The sequence below is a fragment of the Vitis riparia genome, chromosome 15, assembly GCF_004353265.1.
Source record: "Vitis riparia cultivar Riparia Gloire de Montpellier isolate 1030 chromosome 15, EGFV_Vit.rip_1.0, whole genome shotgun sequence".
Lineage (NCBI taxonomy): Eukaryota > Viridiplantae > Streptophyta > Magnoliopsida > Vitales > Vitaceae > Vitis > Vitis riparia.
In genome coordinates, this window is record NC_048445.1 from 5181303 (window position 1) to 5201383 (window position 20081).

At 34.3% G+C, this 20081-nt stretch overlaps 1 protein-coding gene across 4 annotated transcripts; it reads left to right on the top strand.

The window, feature by feature from the left end:
* The first annotated feature begins 1842 nt into the window (after window positions 1–1842).
* On the top strand, window positions 1843–20056 carry LOC117932150 (synaptotagmin-5). Of its 4 annotated transcripts, none has more exons than XM_034853238.1 (12): window positions 1843–1979; window positions 2103–2221; window positions 3533–3634; window positions 5274–5324; window positions 11002–11122; window positions 12876–12997; window positions 13115–13213; window positions 14590–14670; window positions 14765–14850; window positions 16501–16726; window positions 17991–18155; window positions 18332–18388. In XM_034853238.1, exons 1-12 carry the CDS (start codon window positions 1853–1855, stop codon window positions 18365–18367), a joined length of 1335 nt encoding a protein of 444 aa, XP_034709129.1. In that variant the 5' UTR covers window positions 1843–1852; the 3' UTR covers window positions 18368–18388. The 4 variants fall into 4 exon arrangements, with proteins under 4 accessions (XP_034709129.1, XP_034709126.1, XP_034709128.1 ...); XM_034853235.1 differs by lacking the exon at window positions 18332–18388 and adding an exon at window positions 19415–20056 and having other exon boundaries at window positions 1846–1979; XM_034853237.1 differs by lacking the exon at window positions 18332–18388 and adding an exon at window positions 19415–20056 and having other exon boundaries at window positions 1846–1979; window positions 2113–2221.
* Window positions 20057–20081: the final 25 nt, after the last annotated feature.

Here is a 20081-nt window from a genome sequence, read left to right on the forward strand (position 1 = left end):
GTGTGCATCTCTGCAACCTTGAACATAGGAGAGTGTACCGTGAATTTGATCAAAATTTTTGAATTTTATCTGGTTATTTAAGGAAAGACAAAAGGCCAAAAAGGGAAAGAGAAAGAAGTGGTGAATGTCCCTTTCTCTCCTCTAGAGTCCAGAATTTCCTCAAATGTAAACATCTCACACAGTGACGTGGGAATGGTCCAAGGCTCCTGGCTCCACCTCACTATGATACTTTACTAGCTGTCCAAGACCGGACACGTCGTGCCCTTGTTTATGTCGGCATTGAAAACTAAATTTATAAATTATCAATCATAATAAATTTATTTATAATTAGTAATATTGATTTCAAATAATTAATTTGCTTAAATCTTATATTTAAGTGCTCCATAAAATTCTAAAAACACAATTTTTTTTTGAAAAAAAAATGATTTTATTATCTTATTAAGAAATAATTTGATATATAAATAAATAAAATGATAAATAATTTAAAAAAAAATTTTAAATTTAGTTTTTTTTTAAATTGCATTTCTTATTTTTTGATTTTAAAAATAAAAAATAGTAATTATTTTTATCCAAAATATAATAATTTTTAGAGATTTATATTAAAAATGTAATAATTTTTAAAAATTGTTTAACAAATTTTACTATCTTAAATTTTAAAAAATTTGAACGTAATTTCTAAATTATTCTAATTTTAAAAATAAAAAAAATAGTGTAGAAGGAAAGCCTTTATTTTCCCTTAATATATCCTTATAATTTCTATTTTAAAAATATATGGGTTGATAAATTTTTCTAAAAACAGTTTTTGAAAATATGATGTTCCATAAAACAAATGCCTTTTGTGAAAATTTAAACTGTTTTTAATTTATTTTTAATATTTTAAAAATATCTTTTATATCTATTATTTTATTTTTAATTATTCATTGTGTTTGTATAATTATTTTTTTTAAATAATCATCATAAAATAAATAAAAATAACTAAAAGATGTTTCATGAAAGTATCATATTTTATATTTTTAAATATAGAAAATAGAAAATATTTTTTTATTAGTAAACGTGTTTTTTTGTTTTAAAAAATAGAAAACTATTTTTGAAAATAGTTACCAGATCCTATAACTATTAGAGTGTGTTTGAAAGTGATTCTAAAAAACGTTTATGGTATTTCTAACATTTGAATGATAAAAAATTCCAAGTATTAAAAATATAAAAACGCTTCCTACAAATCATTATCAAATAGACTTTTAGTTATTTTTTAGTAAGAGTTTTGTTTTTTAAAACTTAACAATGACAAGAGGTTTGTTTTTTAAAACTTAACAATGATTTTTATATTTATTTGAGTAATCTTATATATTTATTTATATTAAGTGTATTTGAGAGTGTTTTTGTTTAAAATATTTTTAATCGAAACGGTCTTTTTCAGTTATGTTTTTAAAAGAATCATCTATAAATTTGTCTTCAGAAAATACTTAGATTTTTAAAAGTATTTCTTAAATTTTTTTAAATATCTATTTTTGTTTCAAAAATAATTTTCAAGTTAAAATTGTTTGTTAAAATCATCATTTTTAAATATAAAAGAAAATAAATGTGATTTTATAATAAATTATATAACTTCTATATTTGAGAAAATGATTCAAGTCGTGATGAAGTATTTATAAAAGTAATCATTTTTATTTGAATTTTTCTATAAAAAAAAAAAAGCATAAACAAAATGGACAATGAACGAGGAATAAAAAAAAATTAAAAAAAAAAAGAAAAAAAAAATTAAATGGAGATGATATTGGTTGGAAGGTGTGGGCCAGCGTCCTTTAAAGGGTTGTCTCTTTCTTTCTCAAAATTTCCAATCTTGTGGAGGGGAATGCGATACCGACCCGTTTCTAGAGAGAAAGCCAAAGGATATTTTAGAGAGAGAAAGGAAGGAAAAAAAAAAGGGATACTTCAAAAACACAAGAGTAACGGATCATCCCTCATTCTTCAATTCCACTGTAACTCTCTCTCTCTCATTCTCCCTCAACATTTCTGTATTTTTTTTTTTTTAAATTTGTGTTCTGGTCGTGTTTCTTTGATATTTTCTTGGAATGTTCTGATTTTCTCGGGAAAATTTGGAGTGAACTATAGGAACATGGGTTTGATTTCTGGGATTTTGATGGGGACGATCTTTGGGATCGCATTGATGGCGGGGTGGGTTCATATGATGAGATACCGGAGCATCAAGCGCGTTGCCAAGGTAGGTGATTTGATTGTGCTGTTGAGTTTTTTCTTCTTCTTCTTTCTTTTTGGTGGGTTGGGGGGGTTTAATTGTTAATTTTTTTTCCTTGAAATTGGCGGTGTTTGGTATATATATATATTTTTTTGTGATCATATCTTGAAGCGGTAGTAGTGAGAATAATGGTTTTCGTTCACTGCATAGTGAGTTAATTATGGGAAAGATTGGATATGGGTCTGAATTTTCTTGGAAATTTTGAGGTTGGAGGCCTAAATCGAATACTTGGAAATGGGCATTATTATTGGTTTGCACTGTCTCAAAGCGGTTAGAAGTTGGAAAAGGACTTATTTGGAGTATTCAGATTCTGCCCTTTTTTTTTTTTAAAGCGGCTTCTAGTTAATTCCATTTATTTTTTATTTTAAGTGACGGAAAAATGAGAGGGAAAATACAGCCAGTCCCTGATTATAATTCTACCAAAACAATATATTTTTTTTTCAAAAAATATGGATTTGTGTTTCATGTATCTTCGTGTAATATGCTTATCAAAAAAAAAAAAATGTATCTTCGTGTAATATACTTCTTTGTAATGAGCTACAATGAATTTCTCAAAGGGTTGCTCCCAACAGTTGTCCAGAAGTGAAAGATACTGAAAAACTTTCAGACCCAATATGGAGATACCCTCTATTAAACAACTGAGAATAAAATACCACTTGCATTTTATGTAAGTAAATGAGGAAGAAGAGAAGCTATTAAAAAATTCATATCAGATGAAATGGATGAATGTAGTTGATGAACGCTTGCATCTAATCATGGATTTTAGAATTGTATTTGGGTTCAATTTTGTCCCTTTACTTTTTCTTTCCCAGGAGGTTTTGGAGAAGCAAACAGAGGCTAAAGATTTCATTTTGGTTTTAGATGGAGCTATTCTAGCTTATCAAGTTTTCCTATAACTTATTGTCTGAATCATTTCCTACTTTCCTCTTTCCACCTAATTTTTGGACTGTATGACCCTTTGCCCTTTTCCCTGCATTTTGTGCTTGTGCATCTGCTTTCCTCTCTGATCACTATGATGCAAGCTTCTTTCCTTGCATGAGTAAGCCTGTAAAACTTCATATCCTTTATTTATCATGAGACAAACTTAGTTTATTCAACTGGCAACCCCACATTCATAACAACAAATTTCATAGTTAGCAGGTAGAACAGAGAATGCATTAGGATTTTTTTATTTTTAAATTAATTTATTTAAATTATACTCTAAGGAGTTATTTTTCACTTCCCAGATGACTTGTACCTTGTTCTGATCCCATTCATTTCATTTCATTTTTCTCACAGGCAGTTGATATAAAACTCCTTGGATCCCTTAACAGAGAAGATTTGAAGAAAATTTGTGGTGATAATTTTCCTGAATGGATATCTTTCCCTGTGTATGAACAGGTTAGCTGTTAGCTTTTAATTATTTTTTCTTTATCTCAAAATTATTTGTCAATTCACTAATGAAGCCTTTGATGGAATTCTCTTTCCTACTCTGCTCTGCACAATTTGGAAGCATTTCTTTTCCACGTTATTCTCAATGTTTTATAATCTTAAAGTCGCCTTTAATGTTGGTTTGATAGCCATCATACACTTGGTAAGTACTTTTTTTTTATTTTATTTTTATTTTTATTTATAATTTTATAGTTTATATTGAAGAAAATATTTCTGACTGTTTGGAGATTCAGAATTTCTACAGTTTTTTTTTTTTTTTTTTTTTTTAATTTTAGAGTCTTTGAGTTTTGTTTTCATGTTTATTTTTGTTGCTGAACAAATTCACTGTAATTATTGGTTTGATACAGCCCTTGTTGGACCCATATTTACTCCATTATGTTTCTGTTGAATCATACCCTAATTTCTTGTGTGATGGGGTTTTGTGTTGTGGTAGGCTTTGTTTTATAAATGAAAATTGTGTATTCAACTGTTTAAGTGGGAAGGATTTGTGTACATAGTGAGGGAATGCTATGTTGTTCTGAGGTGTAGATGATTCCTGTCTCTATTTTTGTCATGAATTTAATTTCAAAGAAAGGTGTTGGACGGGAGAAGTATTTGACAACATAAGGTGAGGAATTCAATTAAGAAAGTGGATATGAAATTAATAAAGGAAATTAATAGTTGTATGTTGAGGAGTGTAGGAAAGTTGGTCTTGAGGCTTGGTTCAAGTGGCAAGAGGTTGGTATGGGAATCCTCCCCCATAGGTAATGCATCACTTGGAAGCTCACTATCCTCCCTAAATGAGGGGAGGATTTGTTCCTTCCGGGCTTTTCATTTTGTTGTATAGAGACCCAAGGAAAATTTTCTAATAATAAATAGAAAGGTGACATCAGAAGGTGGGTTAGAAGAGGAGCAGGGGAGTTAACCGGGACGTGGTGATAAGAGCCTTAATGAAAATTAAAAGGTTGGATGTTAAGGAGCTTTAGAAGAAATTTGTCCTTGAGGTTTGGTTTAGGTGGCAAGGAGTTGGTGTGAAAAAACCAAAAAGGAAAAGGACAGTTGGTGCTGGATTTTAAGGGGAGGGAGGTTTGTTAGGGGAGTAGGGTCAAATGTACAATTGAGGAGAAAAGAGAGGATTAGTTAGAGTTTTTTTTATGAAAATAGAGACGAGGAAATAAGTATAAATAGTACATCCATTTCTTTGGTGCCTGAAAATAGATTGGCTCTGGGATACTGAAAAGGTGGTGGCAAGTTATTTCCCACAACCAGGATGGTTTTGCCTAGAGTCATAGCCATCAGGTATTGGATGTAGTTCTAATATCTGATACCAGCAGCATAATGCCATGAGGATGTCATGTATCATGACAATACATTCTCATTCCTCAATAGTGCCTGATACTGTGGTGATATGTTGTTATAAATCAATAGATTCCTGATAATGCTGTGCTTTGGTATTTCTGCATCAACATATGCTTGTTATGTGTTGCTCTGGTATTTCTATGTGAGAAGATGCCTGATACTATGGCGCCTTTGATTAATTTTTTTTTTCAATAATAAGTATAGTTTCATGTTATTGATCTATTATATCTTCTTTTACTTGCTCTTTCAGGTGAAATGGCTCAACAAGCAACTTACCAAATTATGGCCATTTGTTGCAGATGTAAGCTTCTTTATTTTCTTTTGTCATCATCATCATCATCATCTTTATCATCATATAAATATCATTGTCTATGGATTTCTCCATAAAATATATTTCCTTGTAATCTGTAATTACTGAATATCATGCAGTCTTATTTTTTCCCTATCTTTTTTAAAGAATAAAATAAGATTCTGGCACCCCTATTGTATCACAAGTCCTCAAATAACAATCATGGTGAAATCTGTTTGTTTTCAGTCATCAGGCACTTACTATTTTTGCTTGAGCCCTAAATATTTCCGCACACCCATACAGACATGCGTACATGTAGAGACATTCCAATAAATTGTCAGAGTATTCTATATCAAGCCATGCTTTGCATGTTCAACATTTCTAATGTACAAAGTTATAAATCCCATCTTCAAAATCCTTAAAAACTCTCCTTATAAGTAGTGAACACGCTTGTAATCTAGCATTGAAAATCTACATAGGAGTATCCATAAAAGGTTCAGTGATTGAGGCTCAAATGATAGAGAAAAAGTAAATCAAATCACAAACGGCATCTACAAATCTTCATTTATCCTCATATGGATTTGCATTTCTCTCCAACCATACAAACCATATCAAGGATAAAACAACCACTTGTCAAAGAGTCTTCTCTTTTGCTAGGTTGCCAAAGCTTTTAAAAGATATTCCCAACATCTTTGCTATGCCTTTAAGAGGAACCCTTACAACATGGGCTATGTGGAACAATCTCTGTCAAATTTCTAGTGTTGTGGGACAATGAAGAAAGATAATCAATTGATTTACACATTGGTCCGAGCTAAGAGCTTTGTGAGGCCTTAATTGAGGCAAGTCATTGGTATTAACCTTCTTATTAGCCATAATCCATGCAAAGGCTTTAACATTGGGTAGAGCTTTTGAGTTCTAGATTAATTAGTAAGAACAAAAGGTGTCAAGACAGGAGGCTGAGAGGGTTTCATAGAATGAGCTCATTGAGAAGAGTCCTGATGGTGTCAATAACCAAACCCTTTAATCTATTAAGGTGATAGGTACACATGTAGCAGGAAGTAAAGGAAGGTAGTTAGTTCCTCAATCTCTGAATTAGAAAGATTTGGGCGAAAATTGAAATTGCAAAATGGATAGGTAAAATAACTATCCATAATTGAGGAAACAAACAAATTTCTAGCTTATAACTTTGAAAAGATTTGGATATTGAAGCTTGATAGGTGGATCTTAGCCAAGTATCCTCTCAAAAAAGAATTTTTGTGCCATCTCTCACCAAGTACCGAGTGAAATTAGAAAAATCGTTGAAAACTTGAGAAATAGCCTTCCAAGGGCAACATGCAACCACCTAACAAGAGTGTTGGCATCCCAACTATTGGAGTGCAACCCATGGATACTTAAGATGACCTTGTGCCAAAAAGCATTGCTTTCTCTAGGAAACCTCCACAAGCACTTACCTAGAATTCTCCCTAATCTCAAACCTCCCTCCTTTTTCGGTTTGCACCCATGTTCCTAGCCAACTAGGTGGTCTTTCTTCCCCCCCAAGTCTTGATCAAAGAAAGTATCTCTACAATTTCTCAATCCTATAGGCCACTTTTACTAAGACCTTAAAAATCAAAAGAAAATAATGAGGGGACAATTGATAAACAAGATTGCATAAGGGTTATTTTACCTATCAAGGACAAGAAGGCCTTCTTCTAGCCATCCAAGTGACAAGAAATCTTATCTAATTCTCAATCCTAGAAAGAGGCAACTCTAGGATTTCCCTTAAAGGGATATAGGGATACCCAAGTAGGTAAGAGGCCAATTTGAGACTATGTATTCAAACAAAGAAGCTCAATCATGGATATAATCCTCCTACAAATGAGCTTTTTTCTAGATTAATCTTTAAGCTTGATATGCATCCAAGCACCAACAACACAGTTAGCCTGAGAGAAAAAATATATCTACAAATTGAAGGAGAGACATCCTCATTCTATCTTTACTAAGTAAAAAACCTTCCAATAAACCATTATCTTCAACTCTTACTACCATCTTATTCAATACCTCTGCAACAATAGTGAAGAGAAAAGGGGAGAGAGGATCACCTTTCCTTAAACCATTAAAAGCTTTAACACAACTTCCAGCACACCCATTCATCAGAATAACAAAACTAGCTGATGATAAACACCCATAAATCCACAACCTCCACTTTGGATTAAAATCTTTTTTTTGTAAAGCATGATAAAAAAGATCCCAACCCACATGGTCACAAGACTTCTCAAAATTTATCTTAAAAACATGCTGAGGGACAAAGAAGCTCAAAATTTATCATAAAAATGCAACAATCAACGAGGTTGGGGACTCTAGCCTTGGTCAAGGGGGTTGGAACATCAGATTTGCTAGGGACTCAAATGATTGGGAGCTGGATTTAATAGGAGCTTTGTTTAACATGCTGAGGGACGTCAAGATCTCCCAAGAAGAGGATTCGGTGGTTTGGAGAGGCGGAGGTCAAGGTATTTTTGGAGTCAGACATGCTTACAAGCTGCTGGCTGCTCCTAATACCCTTGCCTTCCTGGTTAAATGCATTTGGGTGGGCAAGGTCCCTACTAAAGCTGCCTTTTTTGCTTGGGGAAGCTACATGGGGGAAGATCCTTACTTTGGATAGGCTCCAAAGACGAGGGTGGCAGCTTCCTAATTGCTGTTTTTTGTGTGGTTGTGAAGAGGAAAGTGTAAATCACATTCTTTTACATTGTATAGTGGCTAGGGTTCTTTGGGATATCATCCTTGCTTTGTTTGGAGTTCATTGGGTGTTCCCAGAGACGGTCTTAGAGGTTTTACTTAGTTGGAGGGGCTCCTTTGTGGGGAAAAAGAGAAAAAAAATCTGGAATTCCATACCGGTGTGTATTTTTTGGACGGTTTGGAAGGAGAGAAATAGATTAGCCTTTAGGGGGGGCTCGTTAGACATACAGAAACTTAAAAATTATTTTGTTTGTAACTTGTGGAGTTGGGCTAGAGTGTACATGGGAGAGGAGTCCTCTTCGCTTTTAACCTTTTTGGAGTGGCTAGCGGCTTCTTAAGGGCCATTTGAGGCTGCTTGTTCCTTTTGTTTTTTGGGGTGTGGCTGCGTTTGTATACTCCTTGTATGCTTTATGGCGGTTTGCCCTTTAATACAATTTATGCTTACTTATCAAAAAAAAAAAAAAATTATCTTAAAAACAACACTTGAGTTTCCAAAACGTCTTCTTTCATCTATGATTTCATTCACTAAGACTGCATCTGGGATTTGCTTACCCTTAACAAAAGTACCTTGAGACTAGTGGATGGCCAAACCCATCAAATGTGGTGAGATTAGATTTTGGCTATGGCCTTGTAAAGATTTGTAGTCAAATTAATGTGTCTAAAATCAACAACTATGGATATCTGATTTCTCTTAGGGACTAGCACAATGAAAGTGGCATTGGTACTCTTATTTATAACACTACTATCGTAGAATCCTGAGAAAACCTTCAACATTTCTTCCTTGCTTGTGTCCCAACATTCTTGATAAAATGCTATGGCAAAACCATCATGACTTGGAGCTTTTTCTTTATCCATCTGAAAGATAGCTCCTCAAATTTCATATCCTGTAAAAGAATGCTCTTGCCATTTAGCACCCCCCCTTAGAGATTGAAGACTAATTCAACCCTCTAACCTCCAAGTATTCTCATATGGTTTGATGTATAATATGCTAAAGAAATTCAAAATCTCCTTTGTCATGCTTTGTCGATCCTCCAACACCACCCCTTCTACAAACACTAGATTCTTGATATATTTCTTTTTCCTCTTTCCATTTGCCATCCTATGAAAATACTGAGTTATAATCCCTTAACCCAGTTTACCTTAGCTCTCTGTCTCTAGTGTACCTCCTCCTTTAACAACAATTCCTCAAGTTCAATCTTTTGAGCACACCTCAATGCTGCTAATGCGTTTATCAAAGCACCTTCCCCTTCACAAGAGCCTACCATGGCAATGTTTTTTAAGGTAGTGTCTTTCTTCTCTTTTTAGTTTTGTTTTGATGAATTTCATTTTTTGCAGTGGTAAAGGGATGAGAAGGGTTTGTGGGAGGTTCCAGGTTCAAGTCCTAATGAGGACAAAATTTATCTCTCAATTTTTTTTTTTTTTCATTTTTTGTATGAATTTGTAACCTTCCCATCCTTTAACTAGTGCTTCTCCCCACCAAGATCTAGCATTAACCTTAAAATCAGCATGGGACAATCACATATGCTCAAATCTAAATGGATTGGGTACCCACTTAAAAGTATTGGAGTCTAGTATTGTACATAGGTGCGGAAAAGTTAATTTTTATTGATATTAAGAAAGAAGAATGGATACGGCTAATACATAATATATATGCATATATAAATACATATAGACTTTACAAACATATAGGATTGTGATTTGTTACACTATTTATCCTAATCTGAATGGGAAACTAATTTAAAATAGGATATAACTATCCCTGATTTTTAGGCTTACTAACCAGTCTTATCACAACTAATTCTCCTAGAAAAATAGCTCCTAAAACAGTCAGACATTTTTATACTCTCCCTTAAGTTGGTTTGAAGATATGAATAAAACCCAACTTAGTTAAAGAATCAAATGCTGGTTTAGGAAGTCCTTTGGTGAATATGTCAACTGGTTTAGGTAGTCCTTTGTTTAATATTTTATCCAGTTGTGTTGGGATTAAAGGAATGCAAATTTGTCCATTTTCCAGCTTTTTTATAAAGTGTCGATTGATCTCTACATGTTTGAAAGGCCCTAGACACCCCATCCTTTATCTCAGCCTTCTCGGACAACCAATCTCCATTTACTCTAACTTTGACCAAGAAGTTTCTTCTACTGTGCTGATTGTCCATTTTGTGGCAGGATTTGGAGTTTTTATCTCCATCACTTAAATCAGATTTCTCTTGATTTCGTCCTCCACAGTTTCTGCCATTGAAACCCCACTTGCTAAACTCCTCAATTGTCACCCTTCTAGCCTCTGCCTCTTCAACTTAAAGGACTGCTGCTCTTTCCTTGGAATACAAAAATCCAATCTGGTTTAAGGCCTCCATTTTTTTCGTTGTGACATTCCCAAAAACCTCTTTGTTCCACAATTTTATTTCTTGTTTAAGGGCCTTTAACTACACTGGTAGAATATGACTAAAAGAGCCACTCACTTTATAACCTACCCCTCCTTATGAGATCTTTGAATCCTTCTGCATTAAGCTACATATTTTCAAATCTGAAAGGAGACTTACCCTTCCTCATGCCGCCACTGTCAAGAACAATAGGAGAGTGATAAAAAGTTGGTTTTGGTAGGACACTCTCACTTAGGCCCAACTTGAAACGTTATTGATATAAACAATTATTTGTCGTAGAAACAGTGGTAATAAGGGAGCCTACTATATATTTGGGTTTGCTTGTTCTGCATGTGTTTGTATAGTTATTTGGTATTTGAAATGCCTTGTTGTTTATCCTTATTTTCCAGGTATTAAATTTATGTATATGTTTGCATGAAAGTGGATAATGTGCCTTTTAAAAATAAATTTCTTTAGTATGGAAGAATGATACAGAAAGTAATGGAAAATAAAGGGAATAAAAAATACAAAGACATGAACTCCAATGGCCCATAGAACAATTTTTCTCTTTCTGAAGTTTGAAGGGTAACTTCTTTGGCTGGGTCTGTTCTCAGGCAGCAACATTGGTAATTAGAGAATCTGTTGAGCCCCTTCTGGAAGACTACCGGCCTCCAGGAATTACTTCATTAAAGTTCAGTAAGCTCTCTCTTGGAAATGTGGCACCCAAGATTGAAGGTATGATAGCTACTTGTCTCTACAGCGGTCATTTTTCCTGCTTATATTGCTTGGAGTTCTTATTCATCTTTATTCTGCTTTCATTTTTTATTTTTTATTTTAAAAAAAATTGTTTCCAATGTTGAAAGTGCATAAAATTTGTAGCTTGGTGATTGAACTTTAGCAATGTGAAGTGTTAAATGTAGTGCCTCAATACATTGCCAGGTTGTGAAATTGTGCCATGTACCCAATTTTTATTGATATCCCTTTGTGAAAAGCTAAGGAAATCCAAGAGATTTCACTTGTCCAGAAAATAGCAAAAAGTGATAATTTCTATTAAAAAAATTAGCAAAATTTAATTCTAATATGGCTGTATTACCTCCTAAAAAAAGGGTCTTTATTTTATTAATTTTTGCAAAAACTTGTGAAGATAAGGAACAAATCACCAGTCGTTGCTGGATGAAGAAGAGGTTGATACTCAAGGATGGGTTTTAGTTTAAGTGAAAATTTGAGGTAGCTCAACAAAGAAAATTGTCTAAATAAGGACGGAAAGTGTAGCAAGTGGTTCTTAGTTAAAGTCTTGGTGTTAATTTTTCTTGCATAACTTTAGTTCTCATGTTCTGTTTGTCTCATTTCTTTTTTATTTGTTGAGAACCAGTCTGAACTGAACTGCAGTATCTCTTACTGTATTAGGGAGAAGGAAAGGGAAAACTAGAACTACTGGTTTAAGAAGCAGAATTAAATAATCTTGCTTTTCAGTGAAATTACAATTGTAATCTGGACTCAGATGGAAATTTAATGTCATTGTTTGGAAAGTCTGAGAATCCTGATTTGATTATTTTGTAGGAAGGAAAACATTCCATGTTGACAAATATAGTGATTTATATTTTTAAGATTTTGTTAATTAACTATTTCCTATCTTTCAAATTTCCTCTGCTCCCTTGTATGCATGATTAGTTTGTTTTGAGAAGTCTTGCTAAAACCTAGGTAATCACCTAAAGAGAGGGTGGGGTTTGGTGTTGAATTGGGTGATGGTTTCTTTTTCAACTTTTTTTTTTTTTTTACCAAATTTGAAGTGATAATTATTGAAAAAATTTGGATATCTTGAAAAGGATAACAGCACAGATAATGGAATGGGCTGATTTTTTTTTTAAAAAAAAATCACAAAAAAAAATCCCCATAGTGTCAGTATTTTTTTCACAATAAAATACCTTTTATGCTGTTGCCAACTTTTTCATGAAATTTTGGTGGCTTTTTGCCATTAAATAATTATTTTTGGCTGATGGAAGGTTGTCCTCTCCTTGTATGTCAAACCGAATTGGAATTGGACAAATTGGCGACATTTTGGATGATTTTCCTGATTTTTCAATCCTTGCATGTGGTGCACCATCACTCACATGCAAAAAGACTAACAAATATGCTAGGTCCCTACTTAAGTTCTTTATTTTGATCTTCAAGTCTCGCTAACAGTCATTTCCTTCTTGAAATGATCTTTGACTTGCTTCTAGAAGATTAATCAGACATTCGAATTGAATGGCAGATAATTTGATGTGATCTTTTTGAGTCTATGCACTTTGACAATAAAATTATTAGTATTCTTAACCTTTGCTTCGTAATCTTCAAAACTATCATTACCTAACCCTTGGGTTGACATGGTTAATTTGGTTAAACTCACCAATTCACATGTCGCCATATGAAAGTTCAGCCTGCCTTATAAATCACAATGCATTTGTCTTTAAGCATTTGTGCTTGCATAATTACTGAATCAATGCAGGAATTCGTGTTCAAAGCCTTAAGAAAGGGCAAATTATAATGGATATCGACTTGCGATGGGGTGGTGATCCAAGCATTATTTTAGCTGTTGAAGCTGCTCTTGTTGCTTCAATACCCATTCAGGTTGGTGAATTATTCTTTCCTTCTTTGTTCCATAGTTTCCATGCCTGGATATCATTTTCAATCCTAGCATACAACATAGATGTAATTTGAATCTTGTTATTGTGCTGCTTTCTGCAGTTGAAGGATCTCCAAGTTTTCACTGTTGCTCGTGTTATCTTCCAACTTGCAGAAGAGATACCTTGTATTTCTGCTGTTATTGTTGCTCTACTTTCTGAGGTACATCTTACAAAAAATGCTTAAGTGCTTGAAATTTTTTTGCAATTCAACCCAGTTGTTGTACATAATCTTAACTGTGGTATACATATCATATATCTTTCAAATGAAGTGTTGAGTTTGATAGAGGTGTATTTTCAACTCAGGAAAGAATTTTTGTTTCATAGAATTAGGTTTTTGTTGTTGTTGTAACAGTAGTCCACTCTGACATCAAGATGTTTACAGCAAACTTGTGATAATATGGGCACTCCCTCTACTTGTACTACTTAAATACCGGGGAGGCTTGAACTTGGGACCTCCAGTTCATTGGCAGATTGAACAACCACTGAACTACAATCTGGGGGCATAGAATTGGTCAAATATTTTGAGGGATCTTTATAAATTTGGATTCTCAAGTGATGACTTTCATATGGAAGACTTTGTTGCTGTGGATATTGTAGAAAGTGCTTAGGCTTCAGTGGCCAGACTCATCACTGGTCCATATCTGCTATGGTTGCAAAGACTCCTTCGAAAGTGAAACTGTTCCATTTAGTCTGGTTTGTTCGAAGTTTAAAGATAAAAGCTGAAAGGACCAAGGAAGGATGATAGGCAAGAAATCCAAATTCTAAAAGTGCATAGACTAAGAGCAGAGACAAAATGAAGTCTTGTGAGGGAATAACATTCAAAATAACATAGCTGATTTAAGTGCAGAAGAGCTAAGAAGTATTGAGACAAATAGCAAAATTGGAAAACTGAGCACAAAGGCAAGGTAGTAAAAGTAGCAAAAGCAAGCCTGAAAACTAATGTGGCTGATCTAGAATTGTGCCTTTTATAGTTTTTGGATGATGAAAGTCTTAATTAAGAGGGAGAGAAGAAAAGGGAATTGAATCAGTCAAGGCTTCATTGAGTTGATGTACTTCATTGATGTGGAGGATGACAATTGAATCAGGTGGTACTCTAAAAAAAAGTGAGGGAAGCATATGAGCTAGTTTTACCCTTTTATCTAAAGTTAGCTATCTTTTTTAAAAAAATATAATCTTAGCCAGGTACATAATTTCTGCTAGTCATAATCATATTCCTGAAGGATGACTGGTTATCCAGATGTCCTTCCCTGCCCAGTTTGTTGAAATTATCGTTTAACATTCTTTCTCAGGAATTATATTTGGTTTTTCCATGGTAAAGTTGTCAAGACTAAGCAGCATTTTTTTAGCACATCCTGTAGCGCGAGTGAGATATTCTTTTATATATATATATATATATATATTTTTTTTTTTCTTTTTGTAGGTGATATTCTTTTATATTCCAGTATATCACAAGCTAGTAGATCTATTTTGTAATTGTTAACACTTTAATTAATTACAGTTGTTTTGGAATTGACTAATACTCGTTTGTTCAATCAGCCAAAGCCAAGAATTGATTATACTCTGAAGGCTGTTGGTGGAAGTTTAACAGCTCTCCCTGGAATTTCAGATATGATTGATGTAAGTTTCTTTATGTTGTCAAAACATTTGCTTTCTTATTTCTGATTGATTTTTGTTTATAGACTAGTAATGCTGTTTATGTTTCATCGAGTAGGATACTGTGAATACCATTATCACAGATATGCTCCAATGGCCCCACAGGATTGTTGTTCCAATTGGTGGTATGCCTTTGGATACAAGGTAAGTTAGAATTTTTTATTTACTGTCATATATTTTATTAGAGTTCTAGTTTGTGGTTTCTTCATTTACTTTTTCTGCTTCAATCTCAAATCATGTGATAATATGAAATTACAAACTTCCTGCTAGTTTGTTGACCGTTATAAACTTTGACCTTGATCTATCCTTTCAAAACTTCGTCCTCCTTCCATCTCCCACCACAAAGGATGTTCTATTATTGGAAAGATCACATCCTTTCCTGATAACTTTCTATAACCCAAATCTATACCCTTCTTGCACTTAATCAAAACACCCTTCTTCCCCCTTATACTTCCATTAATAAACTGTTTCTTTTCAGTTGCATATCTCTAACTCCACTTGTTGAGTAGCGCCTTATTGAGCGAAAAATGGCATATAATGCCAAGGCCCCCCTTTACTTTTGTTCATGCAAACAATTGACTACTTCACCAAATGTAGCTTTTTCCCCTATGCCTTGCTTCCTTGAAGGAAGTGTCTTTGAATCTTTTCAAGCCTCAAGTTAACTTTCCTAGGAAGGACAAATGAGGACATAAAATAGATAGACAAATTAGATTAGGTGCTTCTAATTAGAGTAAGCCTCCTATTGTTCAAAATATATTTCCTTTTCCACATTGACAACATTTTGGAACCTCCCCTCCACCCTTGTCTGAAATAACATCAAGTTAAAGGGAGCACCCAAAGGGAGCCCCAAGTAAGTAATCAGAAGCTCCTCCACTGTTCGACCCAACACCAATCCATCCACAATACCAACCTCTCCAATTGGGATTAACTCACCCTTCTCCGAATTTATTTTTAATCCTGAGATAGCTTCAAACTACATGAGCAGTCAACTTAAATAAACCAATTGGTCTTAACACGCATCCCAGAAAGTAACAGTATCATCCACAAAGATGGAACACCTCTACCCCTTTGTGACCTCTCCCGCTAACCTTGAAGCTGAAAAGGAAACCTCAGTCCTTTCTGGTATACATGAATATGCTTCATCCATCTCGGTTCCTTGAAAAGAAAAAGGAGGAGCTTATGGAAAGGTGTACTGAAATTTAGAAGTGCTAAATTTACTAGTGTCTCGAGTCTCACAGAGCTAGCTAAAGGAGATGCAATTCCAGATTGTCCTAGAGGTGTTTGGTGTTGGCCTGTGGCTTTTTCTTGAAAATAAAGTAATGCTCATTAGGGAATGTGCAGTTCACTGTATCATGGAGCCTTTGGGAGGGAATATTTATAGAAATATGCGGACATGAAAAACTGCATGCCCTGAGATGCATCGTTCTTTTAACTAGTGAAACTAGGTTTCTATGGTTGGTGCAAAGTTGACTGAAGAGAATAGCAACAACCTTATTATTACCGAATCGTTTAGCCACAGGACACACACAGAGACGCATCATCAACAATGAACAGTTTGTTTGAACAGTTGCTGAACCTCTCTAGAAATATGGAATTAGGATTGAGATCTTGATAATAATAGAATTAATAATTTCTGATTCTTTTTTGTATTTCTTCATGCTACTTGAACAGGCACCAACTTTCAACTCCTTTGGCCTCGGATACTTCTTACATTTTCACATCACATTAATGTTAAGTAGAACTCTTTTCCTGAGTTGTGCTTAATTAAAATTCTTTACTTTGTTTATTATGCAGTGAACTAGAGCTAAAACCACAAGGGAAGCTTACTTTGACAATAGTAAAAGCAAATGATCTGAAGAACATGGAAATGATTGGAAAATCTGATCCGTATGTAGTTGTACATATTCGGCCACTATTCAAAATTAAAACAAAGGTTATTGAAAACAACCTGAATCCTGTTTGGAATCAAACATTTGAGTTGATTGCGGAAGATAAGGAGACACAATCGCTAATCCTTGAGGTTTTGATCCCCAAAACTCTCTCCTTTTTATCTTGGTTCTCTTTTGCCTGTTTTTGAATATGGTGCTTCACTTCTTATCAGAAGTCATGCAAAATTAGCATGTGTATAATACCTCTAGTGGATATCACAGTGGATTTGTTCATTTGTTATAAGAAAGAATCTAGATATTTTCAAGAATTAATTTGAACATTTTTGAGTTTCTCATTACTTAATAGCTGAAATGTAGTTTGTAATTATGGTTCTCATATTTAATGATAGGTATAGTTCATATCTCATCTAGTATCAGTTCATGACTATTTTCTTGTTCAATTGGGGCCCATTGAACCTTTGTAGGTTGGAGCTAGGGAGCAGAATAAGGGTGGAAACACTAGTAGAAGTGGCAAGAGTGAACTAGATTAACACATTTGAGTACTTTTCTGAACTAAGAAATGTTCTGGATTGAACTTACAGAAAGTTTTGGGAGATATTAGAAGTAGCAAAATGAATTTGTCAGATTCAAGACAGATTTTTGTGACTTAGAAATAGTATTTAGCTTGCACCAAGATTCAACCAGTTAACATACCATGACTCTATTCATAGATTGATTAAACTGAGCTAGTTAATATGATTGCTGAATCATTCTTTTTTCAGTTTATTATTGTTGGAAAGAGGAGAAAGAATTCTTTTTAGGTCCACTGAACAGAAATTGGGAAAAGAAAATGAAAAAATTCTTTGCAATTTAGTCTAGGGCTTTAATCTTCTGAGGATTTATTTCATTCTGCTCCTGAAACCCAGCTGTTTTCCAGGACTAGTGTTGGTGCTGCAAGCTAAACGGGTTGGTACTGTAGGTGCTCTTTGGGCAATATTTTATGTTTTTGAGAGCCTCCAAGCTCACTGGTTTGAAGTGATGATGGTATCTTAAAGAAATTGTTACTTTTAGCTGATATTCTCTTGCATCTATATTCTACGTTTTTTTTTTGATGGGTTATTGTTTAGGGGATTAGGTTATGAAATATTAGCTTTTCATGACTGCATAGAAACTTGGATTTATTTGGGGATTCTCTCCGATTCCAACTACAAATTTTTATCCACCTCTCTTTTACACACACAATGCTGTGTTTTCCCCACTAGTATGATATATGTTTTTTTTCCTGAAAAAAGTGATAAACAAGATAATTCATCGCATTGAACTTGGTAATTACAATGAATAAAATGAAGGATTTGCCACTAGTATGATTAAAATGTAGCTAATGAGGTAAGCAATGTTCATGGACCCTTCAAACAGGTTATTGACAAGGACATCACACAAGATAAGCGGTTGGGCATAGCAAAGTTACCTTTGAATGATCTGGAAGCTGAAAACCCAAAAGAGATTGAACTGAGACTGCTTCCGTCACTTGATATGCTTAAGATAAAAGATAAGAAGGATAGAGGAACCATCACCATTAAGGTAACATTCTCATCTAATGTTGTTAAATCTGTTCCATCCATAGAGATGAGGTTCTTTTTCCCTCACACTGTTGTGGTTTGAAATATATTTGTGCCTCAATAATTCCAGTTAAATATGTCAAAGTTTAATAGTACTTTATTTATTCACTTTTTCTATTCCTTGTTTTGGCCAATTAGGTAAACTGTGGTGAAATTCACACAATACATGAATAAATTCAGGTTGGTAGTAGAGGGGAAATAAGAAATAATTCGATCTTTTGAAAGGGGAATCCTGCCAGTTTATTGTTTTACTATTTCTTTTTTGTTACTAGATTGTTTGAACTATGGTCAAATGTTTGTGGGAAATTTTGGGAATTCAAGAAAATTAAGAGTGCGTTTAGTAGTGATTTTAAAAAGTGTTTCTAACCTTTCTAATAGTTGAAAGATAAAAATTTCTTAGTAGAAAAGCTAAAAACAGTTCCTATCAAATGCTCTCTAAAACTCATGACCAAATAAATCTGAAATTTTTAAAGCTACATTTCAGAAAATTTAGTAACTAAACTGGACAATCCACAGGTGTGTACATGTAGGCTGTCAATAATATTACTGCTAATATTTGTTGATTTTGTAAGTGTACTTTCTCGAATGTGTTAAAGAATAATAATGAACTATCATTGGCAGCTTGCTTCTGAAGCTTTTTGGAATTCAGTGTATATCACATTTAGGCTACCATTGACTTGTGAAGAAATGCTGACTTAAGCCCAATAAACTTATTTACTCTCCCCTGAAGGACCTTCTAGCTTTTTATTACTCTTTCAAATATTCCACAGGGTAATGTTTACAAAACCAATCATTATTGTTGGCTACATTAGAACTGCGAAGAGAGACACCCCAGAGATATGCATACAAGTGTTCAAGAATTTAACTCTGTTTGAAACAAACATTCTTTTTCTTTGTTGTCAAAGCTCACATCACACTGGGGAACCCCTTTGGTTGTATTATGACTTGCATATTGCTTCTGAAGAATCTTCTTTCATCATGTTGTATCCTGTTGAAATGTATAGATTGCGTTTCACTTTTCCAGTGTATGTGATTGGGTTAGGGGCAGTAGAATGTGATTTATCTGCACTTTGAACAATTTAGTCACATGGAATGTAGCTAACATAATAAAAAATTCCAAAGGATGGAAGTGATGATCTATGCTTATTCTCCTTCATGATGCCTGCGTGAGGATTAGTTTTTCTCATTTCTTTTTCTGGTTCTTCTGGATTGGGCTTTCAGGTTTTGTATCATGCATTTAACAAGGAGGAGCAAATGGCAGCTCTAGAAGAAGAGAAGAGAATCCTAGAGGAGAGGAAGAAACTGAAAGAAGCAGGAGTCATAGGGAGCACAATGGATGCACTTGATGGAGCAGCATCGCTGGTCGGGTCTGGAATTGGCCTTGTAGGCAGTGGAGTTGGCGCTGGAGTTGGGCTTGTGGGCACCGGCCTTGGGGCTGGAGTTGGGATTGTGGGAAGCGGCCTTGGAGCTGTAGGCAGCGGTCTGAGCAAAGCCGGAAAGTTCATGGGCAGGAGCATCACCGGCCAATCTAGCAGCAACAAGAGGAATGGCAGCACAACTCCAGTGAACAACACCCAAGAAAATGGCGGTGTGAAGCCAACATAGTGCCAAAGTCTGAATTTCATCCATCCTCTGCACACTATAATAATTAGATTGAAATTAAGTTATTTGTGGGTTCTTCTTTTTCGCTTCCATCCGCCCCAATGTCAATTCTATTTGCTAGTTTGGAATCAAATGACATAAAATATCAGTTGCTTTCAGCTGTGTAGCAACCTGAATCCCACTTTGTGTTAATGTGTTAATACCTAAAAAATCAAACTTTAATGGTCTCTGTATTTATTCCATTATTGCTTCTCAACTCAATTCATTTCCTCTCCGTACTCATCTG

What these genes read in the sequence shown, in the direction of transcription:
- LOC117932150 (XM_034853235.1), top strand. Translation starts at nt 1,853, where the DNA reads ATGCGATACCGACCCGTTTCTAGAGAGAAAGCCAAAGGATATTTTAGA. An exon ending in CCTCATTCTTCAATTCCACT is followed by an intron (nt 1,980 to 2,102) that starts GTAACTCTCTCT and finishes GAAAATTTGGAG; the next exon opens with TGAACTATAGGAACATGGGT. An exon ending in GCATCAAGCGCGTTGCCAAG is followed by an intron (nt 2,222 to 3,532) that starts GTAGGTGATTTG and finishes TTTTTCTCACAG; the next exon opens with GCAGTTGATATAAAACTCCT.